The sequence below is a fragment of the Nerophis ophidion genome, linkage group LG18 (genome assembly GCF_033978795.1).
Source record: "Nerophis ophidion isolate RoL-2023_Sa linkage group LG18, RoL_Noph_v1.0, whole genome shotgun sequence".
NCBI lineage: Eukaryota > Metazoa > Chordata > Actinopteri > Syngnathiformes > Syngnathidae > Nerophis > Nerophis ophidion.
In genome coordinates this window covers 5,771,922-5,793,608 of record NC_084628.1, presented here as the reverse complement: position 1 = coordinate 5,793,608, position 21,687 = coordinate 5,771,922, and the positions used below count along the sequence as shown (strand labels likewise).

General features: G+C 41.7%; 1 protein-coding gene across 13 annotated transcripts in view; it reads right to left on the bottom strand.

Moving 5' to 3' along the window:
* Nucleotides 1–13,024: 13,024 nt before the first annotated feature.
* Nucleotides 13,025–21,687, bottom strand: part of si:dkey-202l22.3 (7 transmembrane receptor domain-containing protein) — a 59,390-nt gene continuing 50,727 nt past the window's right edge. For 7 of the 13 annotated variants that reach the window (XM_061878599.1, XM_061878598.1, XM_061878597.1 and 4 more), the window contains one exon: nt 13,025–14,398. In XM_061878599.1, coding sequence (XP_061734583.1) covers nt 14,177–14,398 — 222 coding nt within the window. In that variant the 3' untranslated portion in view covers nt 13,025–14,176. Of the gene's footprint in view, nt 14,399–17,450; nt 17,852–21,687 lie in introns of those variants that run through there. The other 6 variants (XM_061878605.1, XM_061878604.1, XM_061878608.1 and 3 more) reach the window with 3 other exon arrangements.

Sequence of the window (21,687 nt, the reverse complement as noted above, 5' to 3'; positions counted from 1 at the left end):
TTTACAAGTGTCACGTATCAAGTTACATGATTCTGGGGTAAACGGTTGCAGAACTAGCACAAAAAGTTAGCATTCTAATTCTAGCATGCTAATTTTAATATGCTAATTAAAACGCTAAAATTAGCATTTTAGTATGCTAGAAAGCTAACGTGAGCATGCTAATAGTCAGCTTGTGTCACATACCATGTTGTATGACTCTAAGGTGTATGGCTGGGTAATTCGAGAAAAATTAGTCACTTTAGCAAAGAAAGTTAGCACTTTAATAAGAGCATGCTAACAGTTTACAAGTGTCACGTATCAAGTTACATGACTTTGAAGTAAATGGTTGCAGAACTAGTGCAAAAAGTTAGCATGCTAATTTTAGCATGCTAACTTAAATGCTAAAATTAGCATTTTAGCATGCTAGAAAGCTAGCGTGAGCATGATAATAGTCAGCTTGTGTCACATATGTTATGTGACTCTGAGGTGTATGGCTGGGTAATTCGAGAAAAATTTGTCAATTTAGCAAAGAAAGTTCAACGTTAGCATGCTAACAGCATACTTTCGGTTAAACGGTTGCAGGACTTGCGCAAAAAGTCCATCCACCCATCCATTTTCTACCGCTTATTCCCTTTGGGGTCGCTGGTGCCTATCTCAGCTACAATCGGGCGGAAGGCGGGGTACACCCTGGACAAGTCGCCACCTCATCGCAGGGCCAACACAGATAGACAACAATCACACTCACATTCACACACTAGGGCCAATTTAGTGTTTGCGCAAAAAGTTAGCATGCTAATTTTAGCATGCTAACTAAAATGTTAAATTAGCATTCTAGCAAGCTAACGTTAGCATGATATCAGTTAGCATGTGTCACATACCAAGTTATACGAGTGTAAATTGTATGGCGGTCTAATGGATGGATGGATGACTGTTTTTGAACATCTCATGGTTAAGCCTTTAAACCCCAATGGTGGAAAGGTGAGGCACTGCCTAACCCTGCCTCCCCTGACAGCACGTTACTGGTCATTTCCAATCCTAACATGAAAGTTAGGCTGATACAAACCCAGGGTAAATTATGCTATCAGCAGACTTGGAGGATGTTCATTGAAGTTGTTTAATTTTGTAGAAACAAATCAGACAACAGACAGGACACAGAATTAAAGTCATTTCAAATGGCAACTTTCAGGGTTTAAGAATAACTACAATAAATTGTGGTAGTCATTATCGGTTTCATTTTTAGATCAAGCACAGTACAACAATATGGAGGGACTCAATTCTGAGTAAAAAAACATGGAATCTTTAAAAAAACTAAAAAAAAATTCAACACATCACTAGTATTACCTTGTTGCACCACCTCTGGCTTTTATGGGCATTGTCCTGGACCATTTTTTTGTCATTTCCACCAGATAATTTGGATTGAGATCTGGACTCTTTGTAAACCATGGGATTGACTTTATGTATCTTTTTTTAAGGAACATTTTTTTTAATTTTTTTTTTAGAATTTTTCCATTTTGGCAAGATGCTTTATAGTCTAGAACAGGGGTGTCAAACTCAAATACAGACTGGGCCAAAATTTTAAACGGAACAAAGAAATTAACCTTTTAATAGGGACCCAAACAAGTTTTGCATTAAATATTGAACAAGCAAGGCTTATATAACTTTAGTGACATGCAAAATCCAGTTTCAAATAATAATAATAATAATAATTAAAAAAAACATCAATGGCATATCAAATACAATTTAAATAAAAATGTTATGCCTTTTTTTTTTTTTTTGCAATCTTCTGAAGTAAATATAAAAAAATTTCCACAGGCTAATAAGAAATTTGAAAATAAAATAACAATGAATGAATGAACCAAACATTTAAGCCTTGAAGTAGCAAGAGAAAATGCATGAATAAAACGTTAATTATTGGTCCGTTTGCTGGAAGTTTCCCGGAAGAGTTAGTGCTGCCAGGGGTTCTGGGTATTTGTTCTGTTGTGTTACGGTGCGGATGTTCACTCGAAATGTGTGAACAAGCAAGGCTTATATAACTTTATAGTGACATAAAAAAAATCGAGTTTCAAATAATAATAACAATAAAAAAATATCAATGGCATATCAAACAAAATTTAAATAAAAAATGAATGCCTCTATTCGGCGATGGAGTTGAGGTGGAAGGGGTTTGGGTGTATATAGTAGCGTCCCGGAACAGTTAGTGCTGCAAGGCGTTCTGGGTATTTGTCCTGTTGTGTTTATGTTGTGTTACGGTGCGGATGTTCTCCCGAAATGTGTCATTCTTGTTTGGTGTGGGTTCACAGTGTGGCGCATATTTGTAACAGTTCTAAAGTTATTTATACGGCCACCCTCAGTGTGACCTGTATGGCTGTTGACCAAGTATGCTTTGCATTCACTTGTGCGTGTGTGTGTAAAAGCCACAAAAATGTGACACGCTGTTAGTATGCAGGAAAAGCGGACGTGACGACAGGTTGTAGAGAACGCTAAAGGCAGTGCCTTAAATGCACGCCCCCAATATAGTTGTCCAGGTGGAAATCGGTAGAAATTCGGGAGAATGGTTGCCCAGGGAGACGCACTGAACTTCGGGAGTTTACCGGGAAAATTAGGAGGGTTGGCAAGTATGAGTATTAGCGGTGAATGTGGTGCTACAGCTGCACAGACGCTGTATAACACCGGCGGGCCAGCTCTAACGCTAAATTGATATTGCCTCAAGGGCCAAATTAAATTACAAGGCGGGCCAGAGTTTGACACCCATGGTGTAGAACATCCATCCATCTTCTTCCGCTTATCCGAGGTTGGGTCGCGGGGGCAACAACCTAAGCAGGGAAACCCAGACTTCACTCTCCCCAGCCACTTCGTCTAGCTCTTCCCGGGGGATCCCGAGGCGTTCCCAGGCCAGCCGGGAGACATAGTCTTCCCAACGTGTCCTGGGTCTTCCCCGTGGCCTCCTACCGGTTGGACAGTGGTTCTCAAATGGGGGTACGCGTTCCCCATGGGGGTACTTGAAGGTATGCCAAGGGGTACATGAGATTTTTTTTAAATATTCTAAAAATAGCCCATCCATCCATCCATTTTCTACCGCTTATTCCCTTTCGGGTTCACGGGGGGCGCTGGCGCATATCTCAGCTACAATCGGGCGGAAGGCAGGGTACACCCTGGACAAGTCGCCACCTCATCACAGGGCCAACACAGATAGACAGACAACATTCACACTCACATTCACACACTAGGGCCAATTTAGTGTTGCCAATCAACCTATCCCCAGGTGCATGTCTTTGGAAGTGGGAGGAAGCCGGAGTACCCGGAGGGAACCCACGCACTCACGGGGAGAACATGCAAACTCCACACAGAAAGATACTGAGCCTGGATTTGAACCCAGGACTGCAGGAACTTCGTATTGTGAGGCAGACGCACTAACCCCTCTGCCACCGTGAAGCCCCTAAAAATAGCCACAATTAAAAAATCCTTCATAAATATATTTATTGAATAATACTTCAACAAAATATGAATTTAAGTTCATAAACTGTGAAAAGAAATGCAACAATGCAATATTCAGTGTTGACAGCTAGATTTGTTGTGGACATAGGTGCCAGCGCCCCCCGTGACCCCGAGAGGGAATAAGCGGTAGGAAATGGATGGATGGATGTTCCATAAATATTGATGTTAAAGTTTTTTTTTTTTGTGAAGAAATGTTAAGAATTAAGTTTATGAATCCAGATGGATCTCTATTACAATCCCCAAAGAGGGCACTTTAAGTTGATGATTACTTCTATGTGTAGAAATCTTTATTTATAATTGAATCACTTGTTTGTATTTCAACAAGTTTTTAGTTATTTTTATATCTTTTTTTCCAAATAGTTCAAGAAAGATCACTACAAATGAGCAATATTTTGCACTGTTATACAACTTAATAAATCAGAAACTGATGACATAGTGCTGTATTTTACTTCTTTATCTCTTTTTTCCAACCAAAAATGCTTTGCTCTGATTAGGGGGTACTTGAATTAAAAAAATGTTCACAGGGGGTACATCACTGAAAAAAGGTTGAGAACCACTGGTCTAGGAAACTGATGTCATCATCCCCAAACATCCTTTCCATTGATTGAACAAGGAAACGTGTCCAAAATGTCAAAATAAACTTGGTATTTATTGAAGATGTAATGACATATCCCCAGTAGCATTACCCGACACTTCATATCATCAATGACTGTGGACATGTGCATGTTTTCTTCATAAATATAATTACAACGGCATTAAAGGCCTACTGAAATTAGATTTTCTTATTTAAACGGGGATAGCAGGTCCATTCTATGTGTCATTCTTGATCATTTCACAATATTGCCATATTTTTGCTGAAAGGATTTAGTAGAGAACATCGACGATAAAGTTCGCAACTTTTGGTCGCTAATAAAAAAGCCTTGCCTGTACCGGAAGTAGCAGACGATGTGCACGTGACGTCACGGGTTGTGGATCTCTTCACATCCTCACATTGTTTACAATCATGGCCACCAGCAGCGAGAGCGATTCGGACCGAGAAAACAACTATTTCCCCATTAATTTGAGCGAGGATGAAAGATTTGTGGATGAGGAAAGTGAGAGTGAAGGACTAGAAAATGAAAAAAAAAAAGACTATACAGTGGGAGCGATTCAGATGTTATTAGACACATTTACTAGGATAATTCTGGAAAATCCCTTATCTGCTTATTGTGTTACTAGTGTTTTAGTGGCTCCTCTCAATGTGGAGGAGCAGCTCATGACCATAGGTGAGGAAGGGAGCGTAGATCGACCGGTAAATTGAGAGCTTTGCTTTCCGGTTCAGCTCCTTCACCACAACGGATCGATACAGCGTCCGCCTTACTGAAGATGCCGCACCGATCCGCCTATCGATCTCAAGATCACTCGTGAACAAGACTCCGAGGTACTTGAACTCCTCCACTCGGGGCAAGATCTCCTCCCCAACCCGGAGATGTCACTACACCCTTTTCCGGGCGAGAACCATGTACCAAATAAAATTGCTTTGGAGGTCGGTAAGCACAACCGAAAATATTCCATACATTAGACGCACCGGGTTATAAAGATTTTAATAGTGCCTTATAGTCTGATTCGTGGATGAGGAAAGTGAGAGTGAAGGACTAGAATAAGAAAAAAAAAAAGGCGAGGGCAGTGGGAGCGATTCAGATGTTATTAGACACATTTACTAGGACAATTCTGGAAAATCCCTTATCTGCTTATTGTGTTACTAGTGTTTTAGAGAGATCATATGGTAACTGAAAGTCAGAGGGGTGTGGCCACGGGTGGGATGACCGCCAGTGTCTCTGGTGGGAGGAGGTAATAGTCCGCAGCTGCAGGAGGACGCAAGCTCTGCTCATGTCTACGGTAAGAGCCGTACTTAGTACCACAATTTTCTCACCGAAACCTGCCGGTTGACATGTGGTCGGGATCCATGTTCGCTTGACCGCTCTGTTTCATAGTAAAGCTTAGTAAACAAGGAAACACCGGCTGTGTTTGTGTTGCTAAAGGCAGCTGTAATCCACCGCTTCCCACCTACATCGTTCTTCTTTGACTTCTCCATTATTAATTGAACAAATTGCAAAAGATTCAGCAACACAGATGTCCAGAATACTGTGTAATTATGCGATTAAAGCAGACTACTTATAGCTTGAATCGGGCTGGAAGAACATGTCCGCTACAAGCCGAGACGTCACGCGCACGCGTCATCATACCTCGACGTTTTCAACAGGATACTTTGCGGGAAATTTAAAATGGCAATTTAGTAAACTAAAAAGGCCGTATTGGCATGTGTTGCAATGTTAATATTTCATCATTGATATATAAACTATCAGACTGCGTGGTCGCTAGTAGTGGCTTTCAGTAGGCCTTTAAACTAAAATTTTAACATCATCACCTTTCCCTATGAAGACTCGCGAGCAATCACTGAATATGGCTTTCGTCCAGTCATCCATAGTCCATGATTGCTTTTCCTTAGGCCATTCAAAAAAGTAATCTGTCTGAAGCTGCAAAAAATTAAGACCTATATACAGTGCGGCAAAAAAGTATTTAGTCAGCCAGCGATTGTGCAAGTTCTCCCACTTAAAATGATGACAGAGGTCTGTCATTTTCATCATAGGTACACTTAAACTGTGAGAGACAGAATGTGAAAAAAAATCAAGGAATTTTAAAGAATTTATTTGTAAACTATGGTGGAAAATAAGTATTTGGTCAACCATTCAAAGCTCTCACTGATGGAAGGAGGTTTTGGCTGAAAATCTCACGATACATGGCCCCATTCATTCTTTCCTTAACACGGATCAACCGTCCTGTCCCCTTAGCAGAAAAACAGCCCCAAAGCATGATGTTTCCACCCCCATGCTTCACAGTAGGTGTGGTGTTCTTGGGATGCAACTCAGTATTCTTCTTCCTCCACACACGACGAGTTGAGTTTATACCAATAAGTTCTATTTTGGTTTCATCTGACCACATGACATTCTCCCAATCCTCTGCTGTATCGTCCATGTATCCATTTTGGTATCCGTGAGATTTTTTTAGAAATATTCTAAAAATAGCAAAAATCCTTTATAAATATATTTATTGAATAATACTTCAACAAAATATGAATGTAAGTTCATAAACTGTGAAAAGAAATGCAACAATGCAATATTCAGTGTTGACAGCAAGATTTTTGTGTGGACATGTTCCATAAATATTGATGTTAAAGATTTCTTTTTTTGTGAAGAAATATTTACAATGAAGTTGATGAATCCAGATGGATCTCTATTACAATCCCCAAAGAGGGCACTTTAAGTTGATGATTACTTCTATGTGTAGAAATCTTTATTTATAATTGAATCACTTGTTTATTTTTCAACAAGTTTTTAGTTATTTTTATATCTTTTTTTCCAAATACTTCAAGAAAGACCACTACAAATGAGCAATATTTTGCACTGTTATACAATTTAATAAATCATAAACTGATGACATAGTGCTGTATTTTGCTTCTTTATATCTTTTTTACCAACCAAAAATGCTTTGCTCTGATTAGAGCAGGGGTAGGGAACCTATGGCTCTAGAGCCAGATGTGGCTCTTCTGATGACTGCATCTGGCTCTCAGATAAATCTTAGCTGACATTGCTTAACATGATAAGTAATGAATAATTCCGCTGCTAATCACAGTGTTAAAAATGACGTTCAAAATATATAACATTCTCATGCATTTTAATCCATCCATCTAAGTATTTTACTTATTATTGGTTCTGCTTCAAAATAGCAATGTTATTAAAAAGAATGAGAGACTCATATATGTTCTAAGAATGTTGGTCTTACTTAAAAATGCACGTATTTAGATGTTTTCAGTGTTAAAAAAAAGATTATATGGCTCTTGTGGAAATACATTTTAAAATATTTGGCTTTCATGGCTCTCTCAGCCAAAAAGGTACTGGAATTTTAAAAATGTTCACTGAAAAAAATGTTGAGAACCACTGCCTTAGAGGGAACGGTGATCATGCGTTCATTCAAGGCTAAGGCAAAATATGGAGATATATATTGTGTATCGCGATATGGCCTAAAACAGGGGCGCTCACACTTTTTCTGCACTTTTCAATTGACCAAGTCGAGGAGATCTACCTCATTCCTATTTATAATTTATATTTATTTATTTATGAAAGAGACATTTTTGTTAACAAGTTAATGGTGTTTAATGATAATACAAGCATGTTTAACACACATAGATTCCTTTCTTTCATGAAGACAAGAATATAAGTTGGTGTATTACCTGATTCTGATGACTTGCATTGATTGGAATTAGACAGTAATGATGATAACGTCCGCATTTTCAAATGGAGGAAAAAAAAAGTCCTCCTTTCTGTCCAATACCACATGGAAGTGGTTGGATTTGGCATCTCATTTGTCCAACTTGCATACTCGTTTTTAAACACTTTGTTATGAGAGTAGCATATGTGTGTGGCCCTTTAATGTCTGGCAGCAGGTGAGTGACGTCAGTGACTGTGCGGGTGGGCAAGCAAGTGAGAAAGTGGTCGCTGAGGGCGGGGGAGAAATACATTGGCATCAAACTCCGTAGCTTGCTAGCTTTCTGAGACTCTTATTTTGTTAGCACAGGCAGGATGAAACAGGTCTTTTATGGTGAAGACAGGAACTGTGCAGTCGGTCTTTAGAGTTTTGACAGTAGGTACGGAGTCTCTAGAAATAAAATGTGTTTCTCTGCGTCCGCCCTGTTAGTGATTTTTTTCTTAAATATGAGCTCGCAGCAGCCAGCGTCATCTCACAAGATCCTCGGGTGCCGAGAATGTCAAACAACTGACGAAAGTGAAGTCTTGGTATGATTGATGATTGCTCATTTTTATGTACATTTTTTAATGCCTGGCTTGAGATCGACTGACACACCCTCCGAGATCGACCAGTCGATCGCGATCGACGTAATGCCCACCCCTGGCCTAAAAATATCGAGATATTAAAAGAAGGCCATATCTCCCAGCCCTAGGGTGAACGCTCTAATTTAACTGCAGACTAATAAACAGATATCCTGCAGGTGTTAACTTTGGAAAGGAAAATGTACAGGCTGATTCCATAGATCCTCACAATAAAGTAATTCTATATATTTTTCTTACCTTGCTTGTTTTCAATCAATCAATCAATCAATCAATCAATCAATGTTTATTTATATAGCCCCAAATCACAAATGTCTCAAAGGACTGCACAAATCATTACGACTACAACATCCTCGGAAGAACCCACAAAAGGGCAAGGAAAACTCACACCCAGTGGGCAGGGAGAATTCACATCCAGTGGGACGCCAGATGTTTAAAAAAAAAATTATGCTGTTACTGACAACCAGCATTTTTTTGTGTTGATTTCTTTTAGTGCTTTCTTAAAGCCAGAACAAGAACGTAGTTTTGCGTCACGTCTTTTATCCGTCTTCTTTTTTTTTTTTAAATAATTGTATTTTTATTTTCCAAATCTGGCGATTCCATCATTTTTGCCAAGTGGGGGGTTGTAGTATCCATCCATCCATCGATTTTCTACCACTTATTCCCTTTCGGGGTCGCTGGCGCCTATCTCAGCTACAATCGGGCGGAAGGCGGGGTACACCCTGGACAAGTCGCCACCTCATCGCAGGGCCAACACAGATAGACAGACAACATTCACACACTAGGGCCAATTTAGTGTTGCCAATCAACCTATCCCCAGGTGCATGTCTTTGGAAGTGGGAGGAAGCCGGAGTACCCGGAGGGAACCCACGCATTCACGGGGAGAACATGCAAACTCCACACAGAAAGATCCCGAGCCTGGATTTGAACCCAGGACTGCAGGACCTTCGTATTGTGAGGCAGACGCACTAACCCCTCTGCCACCGTGAAGCAGGGGGGTTGTAGTAATTGTTGTAAATTGTGCATGGATGTTTATCAATATGTGTCCTGTGCTGGGATAGGTTTCAGATCACCTTCTTTCTGAGAAACAAAATGTCACCCAGAGAAGAACACGAGAAGCAAATCTAATTTGAGTCCTGCTAAATGCAGTCTCAAGGTTCACTTAGTGGAACGCGTGCAGCCCCGGCTGCCTGGCAACACAGCAGAGTGGATAGTCAAGTTAAGGACAATATTGACGGACTCATGTCCACATTTCTGCCCTTGAAGGCCAAATGTCACACCTCCCCCCCCCGACCTGTGGCGTAACATTCATATTATGTTATCACAGCCGTGTCGTCCTTGAATGCGCCGCCGCACTTAGTAGCAGATGTGAAGGAAACTTGCAGGAGATCAGAGTGAATGGAAGTTGATTGGCGGTAATTCAAGCGACACCCGCGTCCTCTCTTATGGCTTCTCTCAATGCCAGGCGCCTTGATGAGCTACTCTGGCTGAAGTAAACAAACACGCCACTTATCGGGTTCGCTGGAGATTTAACAGAGAGAATTGTTGTTTTCCATTTTCTCCCTCAAAGGAGAGAAAGAAAGGAGGCATTGCCCAACATATCATAGCAGTGATGGGACTCACTGCAGACGATATCTCTCTAATTGATTTCAATAGACTAAAAACATGAATGTCTTATTAATCTGACTGTCCAGAGTCGAGACCCAGGATGGACCGCTCGTCGGGACCCAGGATGGACCGCTCGCCTGTATCGGTTGGGGACATCTCTACGCTGCTGATCCGCTTGAGATGGTTTCCTGTGGACGGGACTCTCACTGCTGTCTTGGAGCCACTATGGATTGAACTTTCACAGTATCATGTTAGACCCGCTCGACATCCATTGCTTTCGGTCCCCTAGAGGGGGGGGGGGTTGCCCACATCTGAGGTCCTCTCCAAGGTTTCTCATAGTCAGCATTGTCACTGGCGTCCCACTGGATGTGAATTCTCCCTGCCCACTGGGTGTGAGTTTTCCTTGCCCTTTTGTGGGTTCTTCCGAGGATGTTGTAGTCGTAATGATTTGTGCAGTCCTTTGAGACATTTGTGATTTGGGGCTATATAAATAAACATTGATTGATTGATTGATTGATAATCTTTTGTATCATATTTTTCAGACTATAAGGCACTATTAAAATCTTTATAACCCGGTGCGTCTAATGTATGGAATATTTCCGGTTGTGCTTACCGACCTCAAAGCAATTCTATTTGGTACAAGGGTGGAGTGACATCTCCGGGTTGGGGAGGAGATCTTGCCCCGAGTGGAGGAGTTCAAGTACCTCGGAGTCTTGTTCACGAGTGATCGTGAGATCGATAGGCGGATCGGTGCGGCATCTTCAGTAAGGCGGACGCTGTATCGATCCGTTGTGGTGAAGAAGGAGCTGAGCCGGAAAGCAAAGCTCTCAATTTACCGGTCAATCTACGTTCCCATCCTCACCTATGGTCATGAGTTTTGGGTTATGACCGAAAGGACAAGATCACGGGTACAAGCGGCCGAAATGAGTTTCCTCCGCCGGGTGGCGGAGCGCTCCCTAAGACATAGGGTGAGAAGCTCCGTCATTCGGGAGGAGCTCAAAGTAAAGCCGCTGCTCCTCCACATTGAGAGGAGCCACTAAAACAGTAGTAACACAATAAGCAGATAAGGGATTTTCCAGAATTATCCTAGTAAATTTGTCTAATAACATCTGAATCGCTCCCACTGTCCAGTCTTTTTTTTTTTTTCATTTTCTAGTCCTTCACTCTCACTTTCCTCATCCACAAATCTTTCATCCTCGCTCAAATTAATGGGGAAATCGTTGCTTTGTCGGTCCGAATGGCTCTCGCTGCTGGTGGCCATGATTGTAAACAATGTGAGGATGTGAGGAGCTCCACAACCCGTGACGTCACGCGCACATCGTCTGCTACTTCCGGTACAGGCAAGGCTTTTTTTATGAGCGACCAAAAGTTGCGAACTTTATCGTCAATGTTCTCTACTAAATCCTTTCAGCAAAAATATGGCAATATCGCGAAATGATCAAGTATGACACATAGAATGGACCTGCTATCACCGTTTGAACCCAGGATGGACCGCTCGCCTGTATCGGTTGGGGACATCTCTACGCTGCTGATCCCCTTGAGATGGTTTCCTGTGGACAGGACTCTCACTGCTGTCTTGGAGCCACTATGGATTGAACTTTCACAGTATCATGTTAGACCCGCTCGACATCCATTGCTTTCGGTCCCCTAGAGGGGGGGGGGGGGGTTGCCCACATCTGAGGTCCTCACCAAGGTTTCTCATAGTCAGCATTGTCACTGGCGTCCCACTGGATGTGAATTCTCCCTGCCCACTGGGTGTGAGTTTTCCTTGCCCTTTTGTGGGTTCTTCCGAGGATGTTGTAGTCGTAATGATTTGTGCAGTCCTTTGAGACATTTGTGATTTGGGGCTATATAAATAAACATTGATTGATTGATTGATTGATTAAATAAGACAATCTCATTTCAGTAGGCCTTTAAGAAACACTGGGTCTATAGTAAACATTTGATTTTGTCCTATTTATTTTGTCGGGGTTACAGGAGCGCTCAGCTGTTTTCACGGACGTTCTGCAAAAAAGCTTGCCAATTATCATCTCTATGACTGCACTCTAGTGTTTTTTTAAGAATTTGCTGCAAAAATGTAAGTTTTTTTACCTGAAATCGCTGACTAGTTCAAATGATGAAATAATAGAGGATCTGAGATGGAACCTTGAGGAACACCACTATAATAATTAAAGAGGTTGAACAAATGACGACTGATTGCATCTGAAGTAAACAAGCTAAAGCAAAAGTCTTAGTTACATAAATCACATGATGACAAAAAACTGCCAAAAAGGAATCGGACTAGAAGGGGGTGCCTGGAGGAACGCCTCAGTTATGTACATCACCAGTTTGGACCCGACTGCTTACAAATGTCAAGACAAGGATCTGCCGATGTGTTTACTAGAGCTGCGAATCTTCGGGTGTCCCACGATTCGATTCAATATCGATTCTTGGGGGCACGTTTTGATTAAAAATCGATTTTTTTTTCAATTCAGCACGATTCTTGTTTCAAAAACGATTTTTTTCCCCCCGATTCAAAACGCTTCTCTGTTCATTCAATACATAGATTTCAGCAGGATCTACCCCAGTTTGCTGACATGCTAGCAGAGTAGTAGATTTTTGTAAAAAGCTTTTATAATTGTAAAGGACAATGTTTTATCAACTGATTGCAATAATGTAAATTTGTTTTAACTATTAAATGAACCAAAAATATGACTTATTTTATCTTTTATACTATATTTGTCACAGTGTGTTGTCAAGCTTATGAGATGCGATGCAAGTGTAAGCCACTTTGTCACTATTGTTCTTTTTTTGAATTTTTATAAATGTCTAATGATAATGTCAATGAGGGATTTTTAATCACTGCTATGCTGAAATTATAACTAATATTGATACTGTTGTTGATAATATTCATTTTTGTTTCACTACCCTCTTTGGTGCGGCGTCTTCAGTAATGCGGACGTTGTACCGATCCGTTGTGGTGAAGAAGGAGCTGAGCCGGAAGGCAAAGCTCTCAATTTACCGGTCGATCTACGTTCCCATCCTCACCTATGGTCATGAGTTTGGGTCTCTCCCTTAGAGATAGGGTGAGAAGCTCTGCCATCCGGGAGGAACTCAAAGTAAAGCCGCTGCTCCTCCACATCGAGAGGAGCCAGATGAGGTGGTTCGGGCATCTGGTCAGGATGCCACCCGAACGCCTCCCTAGGGAGGTGTTTATGGCACGTCCAGCTGGTAGGAGGCCACGGGGAAGACCCAGGACACGTTGGAAAGACTATGTCTCCCGGCTGGCCTGGGAACGCCTCGGGATCCCCCGGGAAGAGCTAGACGAAGTGGCTGGAGATAGGGAAGTCTGGGCTTCCCTGCTTAGGCTGCTGCCCCCGCGACCCGACCTCGGATAAGCGGAAGATGATGGATGGATGGATGGGTTTCACTACTTTTGGTTTGTTCTGTGTCGTGTTTGTGTCTTCTCTCAAATGCTCAGTTAAATAATTGCAGTCCTGAATTGTGTTGGGTCAGGTTTGGTTTTGGAAATGGATTGCATTGTTATGGTATTGCTGTGTATTGTTTTGTTGGAATGATAAAAAAAAAAAAAAAAAATAGATTTTTTAAAAATGAGAATCGATTCGTGAGAATCGCGATTCAAATTCGAATCGATTTTTTCCCACAGCCCAGTGTTTACAGTGGTCCAAGTTCCTCTATACAGCAAAAGCACACTATTAGAATACAAAAAAAAATGCACAAATGTTTGTCTACCAAGTTTTGAACCGAAACGGTGGGTCGGTGTGGTGTCATTCCCGTGCTGGTTTTAACCCCAAGGCTAAAACCTTGACTGATTTACATTTACATTTTGGAGAAGAAGGTGGTAATAAATAATGTAGTGTATCAAGGGACAAAATCAGTCCTGTGCACGTGACTAAGTTCCATGTGCAGAGAGTTCACAGTACGGTTAGCGCTTTGAAGTCAAGCATTTACAAGTCCAGCCAACATATTTGACCCTTTTAGCCCTCAGAGTGATCCTCCTGTAGCATCAGTCAAAGGAGAAGACACTACGTTTGCTTTAAAATACTTCATGTCCAAGCTCAGTGTTCCATCATCTGACTATTAGACCTCCTGTCTTCAGTCCAATAAGCCTTCGGTTCAAAAATGTGGATCATTTCTGCATGATTAGCAAGTAAATACGACAGAAAAGGACAAGCATGCACAATTCAGGGTGGGAGTCCGCGTAAATGAGATCAGTTCCTGGACAAGGACCTCTGCACCATCCTCTGATGAGGACAAGGACAGAGGTAGCCCCTCAAGTGCATGCGTACCTTGATGTGCAGCGAGGCGTAGATGAAGGGGTTGTAACACGCCGAGCTCATCGCCACCAAGTGACAGCAGACTTGGAGGACATTTATGTAGCGCTTGCCGATGATGTCACAGTCTGGGTCCAGGTCCAGTAGGAGGTTGAGCACCTTGGAAAGACCAAGAATGTATGTTAGTGTAACAGAGGTAATTTATGATCTCAATTGCTTACTGTCTTACTACTGTTTTCGTTTTAATGTCATTTTATCTCATTTCTTACATTCAGACATTATGTAATGTGACTCTTTATTTCGCAATTTTTATTATTCTAAGTTCAGTACTGTCATTTCCCTACATTTTTATGGTCATTGAACGTCACATGTCACAGCAGACTTCCAGGCTGAGACACGTGTGTCGTCAGTCTGTTGTCTTCCACGTGACGATTTATGAATGTTAAGAAGGATGATTGGAGACTATGATTGTTTTCACCAGGTACTGAGTATTATTTTGTCGTGTTTTAATGTGTGTCGTCAGTCTGTTGTCTTCCACGTGACGATTTATGAATGTTAAGAAGGATGATTGGAGACTCACTATGATTGTTTTCACCAGAATAATCAATCAATCAATCAATGTTTATTTATATAGCCCCAAATCACAAATGTCTCAAAGGACTGCACAAATCATTGCGACTACAACATCCTCGGAAGAACCCACAAAAGGGCAAGGAAAACTCACACCCAGTGGGCAGGGAGAATTCACATTCAGTGGGACGCCAGTGACAATGCTGACTATGAGAAACCTTGGAGAGAACCTCAGATGTGGGCAACCCCCCCCCCCTCTAGGGGACCGAAAGCAATGGATGTCGAGCGGGTCTAACATGATACTGTGAAAGTTCAATCCATAGTGGCTCCAAGACAGCAGTGAGAGTCCCGTCCACAGGAAACCATCTCAAGCGGATCAGCAGCGTAGAGATGTCCCCAACCGATACAGGCGAGCGGTCCATCCTGGGTCCCGACGAGCGGTCCATCCTGGGTCTCGACTCTGGACAGTCAGTACTTCATCCATGGTCATCGGACCGGACCCCCTCCACAAGGGAGGGGGGGACATAGGAGAAAGAAAAGAAGCGGCAGATCAACTGGTCTAAAAAGGAGGTCTATTTAAAGGCTAGAGTATACAGATGAGTTTTAAGATGAGACTTAAATGCTTCTACTGAGGTAGCATCTCGAACTGTTACCGGGAGGGCATTCCAGAGTACTGGAGCCCGAACGGAAAACGCTCTATAGCCCGCAGACTTTTTTTGAGCTCTAGGAATCACTAATAAGCCGGAGTCTTTTGAACGCAGATTTCTTTTTCTTTTTATTATTCTAAGTTCAGTACTGTCATTTCCTACATTTTTATGGTCATTGAACGTCACATGTCACAGCAGACTTCCAGGCTGAGACACGTGTGTGTCGTCAGTCTGTTGTCTTCCACGTGACGATTTATGAATGTTAAGAAGGATGATTGGAGACTATGATTGTTTTCACCAGGTACTGTGTATTATTTTGTCGTGTTTTAATGTGTGTCGTCAGTCTGTTGTCTTCCACGTGACGATTTATGAATGTTAAGAAGGCTGATTGGAGACTCACTATGATTGTTTTCACCAGAATAAACCATGTTTGAGTCGGAAGAATGACTGGGTGTCGTCTTTTGGGGAAAAACACAACGCAAAGGAGTACTACATCGCTACATTAGCACTTTAGCAACAACTGTTGCAATAAAATACTGCAATTAGTTATCCCAGCATATTTGGTTACCTACACTGTTTCAATTTAAAAAAATTATTTATAATATTTTAAAGGCCTAATGAAAGCCACTACTACCGACCACACAGTCTGATAGTTTATATATCAATGATGAAATATTAACATTGCAACACATGCCAATACGGCCTTTTTAGTTTACTAAATTGCAATTTTAAATTTCCCGCGAAGTGTCGTGTTGAAAAAAAACGCGGTATGATGACGCGTGCGTTTAACGTCACCGGTTGTAGCGGACATTATTTTCCAGCCCGATCCAAGCTAAAAGTAGTCTGCTTAAATCGCTTAATTACACAGTATTCTGGACATCTGTGTTGCTGAATCTTTTGCAATTTGTTCAATTAATAATGGAGACGTCAAAGTAGAAAGGTAGAGGTGGGAAGATTTTAGCCTTTAGCCACAAAAACACAGCCGGCGTTTCCTTGTTTAAAATTCCAGAAGGTGAAGCTTTACTATGGATCAGAGCGGTCAAGCGACTACATGTCAACCGTCAGTTTTTGGTGAGAAAATTTTGGTAATAAGTCACCTCTTACCGGAGACATCAGCGGAGCTTGCGCCGTCCATGCAGCTGCCGTGACTTCCCTTAGAGACTCTGGTGTCAACACACCCGTGGCCACACCCCTCCGACTTCAGGTACAATTTAATATCACTAAAACACTAGTAACACAATAAGCAGATAAGGGATTTTCCAGAATTATCCTAGTAAATGTGTCTAAAAACATCTGAATCGCTCTCACTGCCCTCGCCTTTTTTTTTTTCCTTCTCGTCCTTCACTCTAAATTTCCTCATCCACGAATCATTCATCCTCGCTCAAATTAATGGGGAAATTGTCGCTTTCTCGGTCTGAATTGCTCTTACTGCTGGTTGCTCACATTGTAAACAATGTGAGGATCTGAGGAGCCCTCACACCGGTGACGTCACGCGCACATCGTCTGCTACTTCCGGTAAAAGCAAGGCTTTTTTATTAGCGACCAAAAGTTGCAAACTTTATCGTCGATGTTCTCTACTAAATCCTTTCAGCAAAAATATGGCAATATCGCGAAATGATCAAGTATGACACATAGAATGGACCTGCTATCCCTGTTTGAATAAGAAAATCTCATTTCAGTAGGCCTTTAACATGTCCTGTGCAGCCACTCAGCAAATCATATTGTTGCTTTACAAAAGAGAAGTGTGGGATACTTCTCTTCTTGCTTTTTTTGGGATTTGACTTTATTAAATGGATGTATTCAATGTTTGGTGAAGCCTCACCGGAATTGGAGAAAGAAAATAATGAAGACGGAAGGGGAAATTGCAGAGGCAGTAGGGAGATAAGACGGAGAGAGAAAGAGAAAAACAACAAAAAACAAAAACACCAGAAAATATGATACATACTAATATGGTACCGGAAATTAAATAGCAAAGAACCAGTTAATGAAAGTAGTTAATACAATAGAATAGATCTTTATTATTAACAAAATAGCAAGCAAAATAATTTAGTGTAAATTCATAACACGTAAAAAAAAAAATAAAAAAAAATGGTACTCAGATAAATAGATAAAAGTACATAAAATACCAAGCACAATCATTCTTTTTTATGCCTTGTGTTCAGCACACTGTTGCTCTCGGGTAAAAAGTGTTCTTAAATCTGTTTGTCCGGCATTTTATTGCCCTGTATCTCTTGCCCGAGGGCAGCAGTTCAAAACGTTTATGTCTGGGGTGAGATGGGTCCCTTATGATGTTTTAGGCCTTTTTGAGGCACCTGGCACTGTACAGTTCATCTAAGGAGGCCCTTTTTATGACCCTCCGAAGTGAGTTTCTCTCTGCCACCGTGCAGCTGGCATACTGTACACAAATGCAGTATGTCAGCAAGGCTGTATAGTATACAGAAATAACAAATGCAGCAATGAAAATACTAATATAATAATAATAATAATAATAAAGACCTCTACTATCAACTTCAAAATTGCTTCAAATGCAACAGTACATAAATGTAATGACTACTTGAATTACAAATGAAAGCGGATAAAGAGGGGGAATAGAAAGAGGAGAGGACTATATTAACCTCATAGATTGTTATGGAACAAAAAATTGCTAGCTGGAAACACGAGCGCTAATTGCTAACTGGCAACTAGTCAGAAAATTGCTGGCTGACATCTAAAGCACTAATTTCTAGTTGACAAGTAGGGCGTTAATTGCTATCCGGCAACTGGTTGGCAAATTGCTAGCCGACAATGTGAGTGCTCATTGGTAGTTGGCAACGAGTCTGAAAATTGCTGCCTGACATCTAGAGCAGTGGTCCCCAACCACCGGGCCGCGGCTCAATTGGTACCGGGCCGCAGAATAATTTTTTTATTTTTAATTTTTATTAAATCAACATAAAAAACACAAGATACACTTACAATTAGTGCACAACCCCCCCAAAAAAATCCCTTTTTCATGCCAAAAAAACAAAAAAAGATCCCCCCCCAAATATATTTATGAAGGATTTTTGAATTGTTGCTATTTTTAGAATATTTTTTAAAAATCTCATGTACCCCTTGGCATACCTTCAAGTACCCCCAGGGGTACGCTTACCCCCATTTGAGAACCACTGATCTAGAGCATTAATTGCTATATTACAACGAGCAACTAGTTGGCAAATTGCTAGATGGGAACTAGAGCGCAGATTGCTAGCTGACAACTAGAGCATTAATCACTAGCTGGTTACTAGTCTTAGAACAAATTTTTAGCTGGCAACTACAGCCCTAATCGCTATCTGGTAACTCCAGTGCTAATCGCTAGCTATCTTAAACACTAACATGGATACAATAATGTAGTTCTGTTTTTATTCTGTTCCAAGCTCTGGAACAACCTACCTCTGAGTGTTAGACAAGCCTCCTCTCTTCCTGTTTTTAAATCTCTCTTAAAAACATACTTTTATTCCTTGGCTTTTAACACTAAGTGATATCCATCCTGCAATGCCCCCCTTTATACACCTGCTGTGAACCTGTTTTTATGCTTTTTATGTTTTATTTATTTTTTATCATGTTCTGTTTGTGTTGTGTTGTTTGCTCGGTTCTTGTATTATCTTTTAACCTGTCCATTGTACAGCCCTTTGGCTACCCCTGTGGTAAATTTTAAATGTGCTTTATAAATAAAGTTGATTTGATTTATTTAAAAAGCGCAAAGTAAAGTAAGTAGGGTGTCTATGCCAATACCATTTTAAAACAAATCAATGTTATTGTGTATTTCAAAAATTTTAACCTGTGGAAGGCCCTGCGATGAGGTAGCGACTTGTCCAGGGTCAGTGACGTGCGGTGAGGTTCATGGCTGGTGAGGCACTGACTTCATCACAGTCAGATTTATAAACATATGAACCCTATTGAGTATCTTATTCACCATTTGATTGGCAGCAGTTAACGGGTTATGTTCAAAAGCTCATACCAGCATTCTTCCCTGCTTGGCACTCAGCATCAAGGGTTGGATTTGGGGGTTAAATCACCAAAAATGATTCCCGGCCGCAGCTGCTCACTGCTCCCCTCACCTCCCAGGGGGTGAACAAGGGGATGGGTCAAATGCAGAGGACAAATTTCACCACAACTAGTGTGTGTGTGACAATCATTGGTACTTTAACTTAATGTAGCAGGTACTTTAGCTAGTATAGTATAGTATAAATAAATTACACTTATCATTATCATCATTAGGGATAATACTGCTAACATTAACAATATTAAATAATCACATGTATGTACAAAATAACAAACACGACAGTTCACAGTGTTGTCACTATGACAGGTGTAACGCAGCGTTGTCACTATGACAGCTGTAACGCAGTGTTGTCACTACGGCAGGCGTAACGCAGTGTTGTCACTACGGCAGGCGTAACACAGTGCTGTCACTACGGCAGGCGTAACACAGTCTTGTCACTACGGCAGGCGTAACACAGTGTTGTCACTACGGCAGGCGTAACACAGTGTTGTCACTACGGCAGGCGTAACACAGTGTTGTCACTACGGCAGGCGTAACACAGTGTTGTCACTACGGCAGGCGTAACACAGTGTTGTCACTACGGCAGGCGTAACACAGTGTTGTCACTACGGCAGGCGTAACACAGTCTTGTCACTACGGCAGGCGTAACACAGTGTTGTCACTACGGCAGGCGTAACACAGTGTTGTCACTACGGCAGGCGTAACGCAGTGTTGTCACTACGGCAGGCGTAACACAGTGTTGTCACTACGGCAGGCGTAACACAGTGTTGTCACTATGGCAGGCGTAACACAGTCTTGTCACTACGGCAGGCGTAACACAGTGTTGTCACTACGGCAGGCGTAACACAGTGTTGTCACTACGGCAGGCGTAACATAGTGTTGTCACTACGGCAGGCGTAACACAGTGTTGTCACTACGGCAGCTGTAACACAGTGTTGTGACTACGGCAGCTGTAACACAGTGTTGTCACTATGACAGCTGTAACACAGTGTTGTCACTATGACAGCTGTAACACAGTGTTGTCACTATGGCAGCTGTAACACAGTGTTGTCACTATGACAGCTGTAACACAGTGTTGTCACTATGACAGCTGTAACACAGTGTTGTCACTATGACAGCTGTAACACAGTGTTGTCACTATGACAGCTGTAACACAGTGTTGTCACTATGACAGCTGTAACATAGTGTTGTCACTATGACAGCTGTAACACAGTGTCGTCACTATGACAGCTGTAACACAGTGTCGTCACTATGACAGCTGTAACACAGTGTCGTCACTATGACAGCTGTAACAGTGTTGTCACTATGACAGCTGTAACACAGTGTTGTCACTATGACAGCTGTAACACAGTGTTGTCACTATGACAGCTGTAACACAGTGTTGTCACTATGACAGCTGTAACACAGCGTTGTCACTATGACAGCTGTAACACAGCGTTGTCACTATGACAGCTGTAACACAGTGTTGTCACTATGACAGCTGTAACACAGTGTTGTCACTATGACAGCTGTAACACAGTGTTGTCACTATGACAGCTGTAACACAGCGTTGTCACTATGACAGCTGTAACACAGCGTTGTCACTATGACAGCTGTAACACAGTGTTGTCACTATGACAGCTGTAACACAGTGTCGTCACTATGACAGCTGTAACACAGTGTTGTCACTATGACAGGTGTAACACAGCGTTGTCACTATGACAGCTGTAACACAGTGTTGACACTGACAGCTGTAACACCGTGTTCATTCATTGTCTTTACTGTAGCATAAAAAATGCAGATGACATTAAAACGCCACAATACCCAGTCACCATATTTAAGTACCCAAAATAAAGACTTGACATAAATATGGATTCAATCGGATAAGAAACATTGGAGGAAACGGGATTAAAACCTGATGCTAACCGCCCATAGAAAATACATGGGTACGGCTAGTAGCTACTATTAGCAAACAAATTCACTCACCAACTCGACTTAATATCTCAACATCGACACACTCTTTCGTCGCAACTCGGCCCTGATGGTCGGCACCTATAAGTTTACAATTAGTTGTAAAATGTTGGACGGTTGTTTTTACGATATGCAGGCAAACGACAACTTTAAAAAATACCGGCTTCAGATGTCCCCAGGTCTAGCTGAGTAGTGCAAGAATGATCTCTGGGATCACTAGCGCCCTCTACCAACAGGAGGCCGGAGAACAGCTGCCTCAC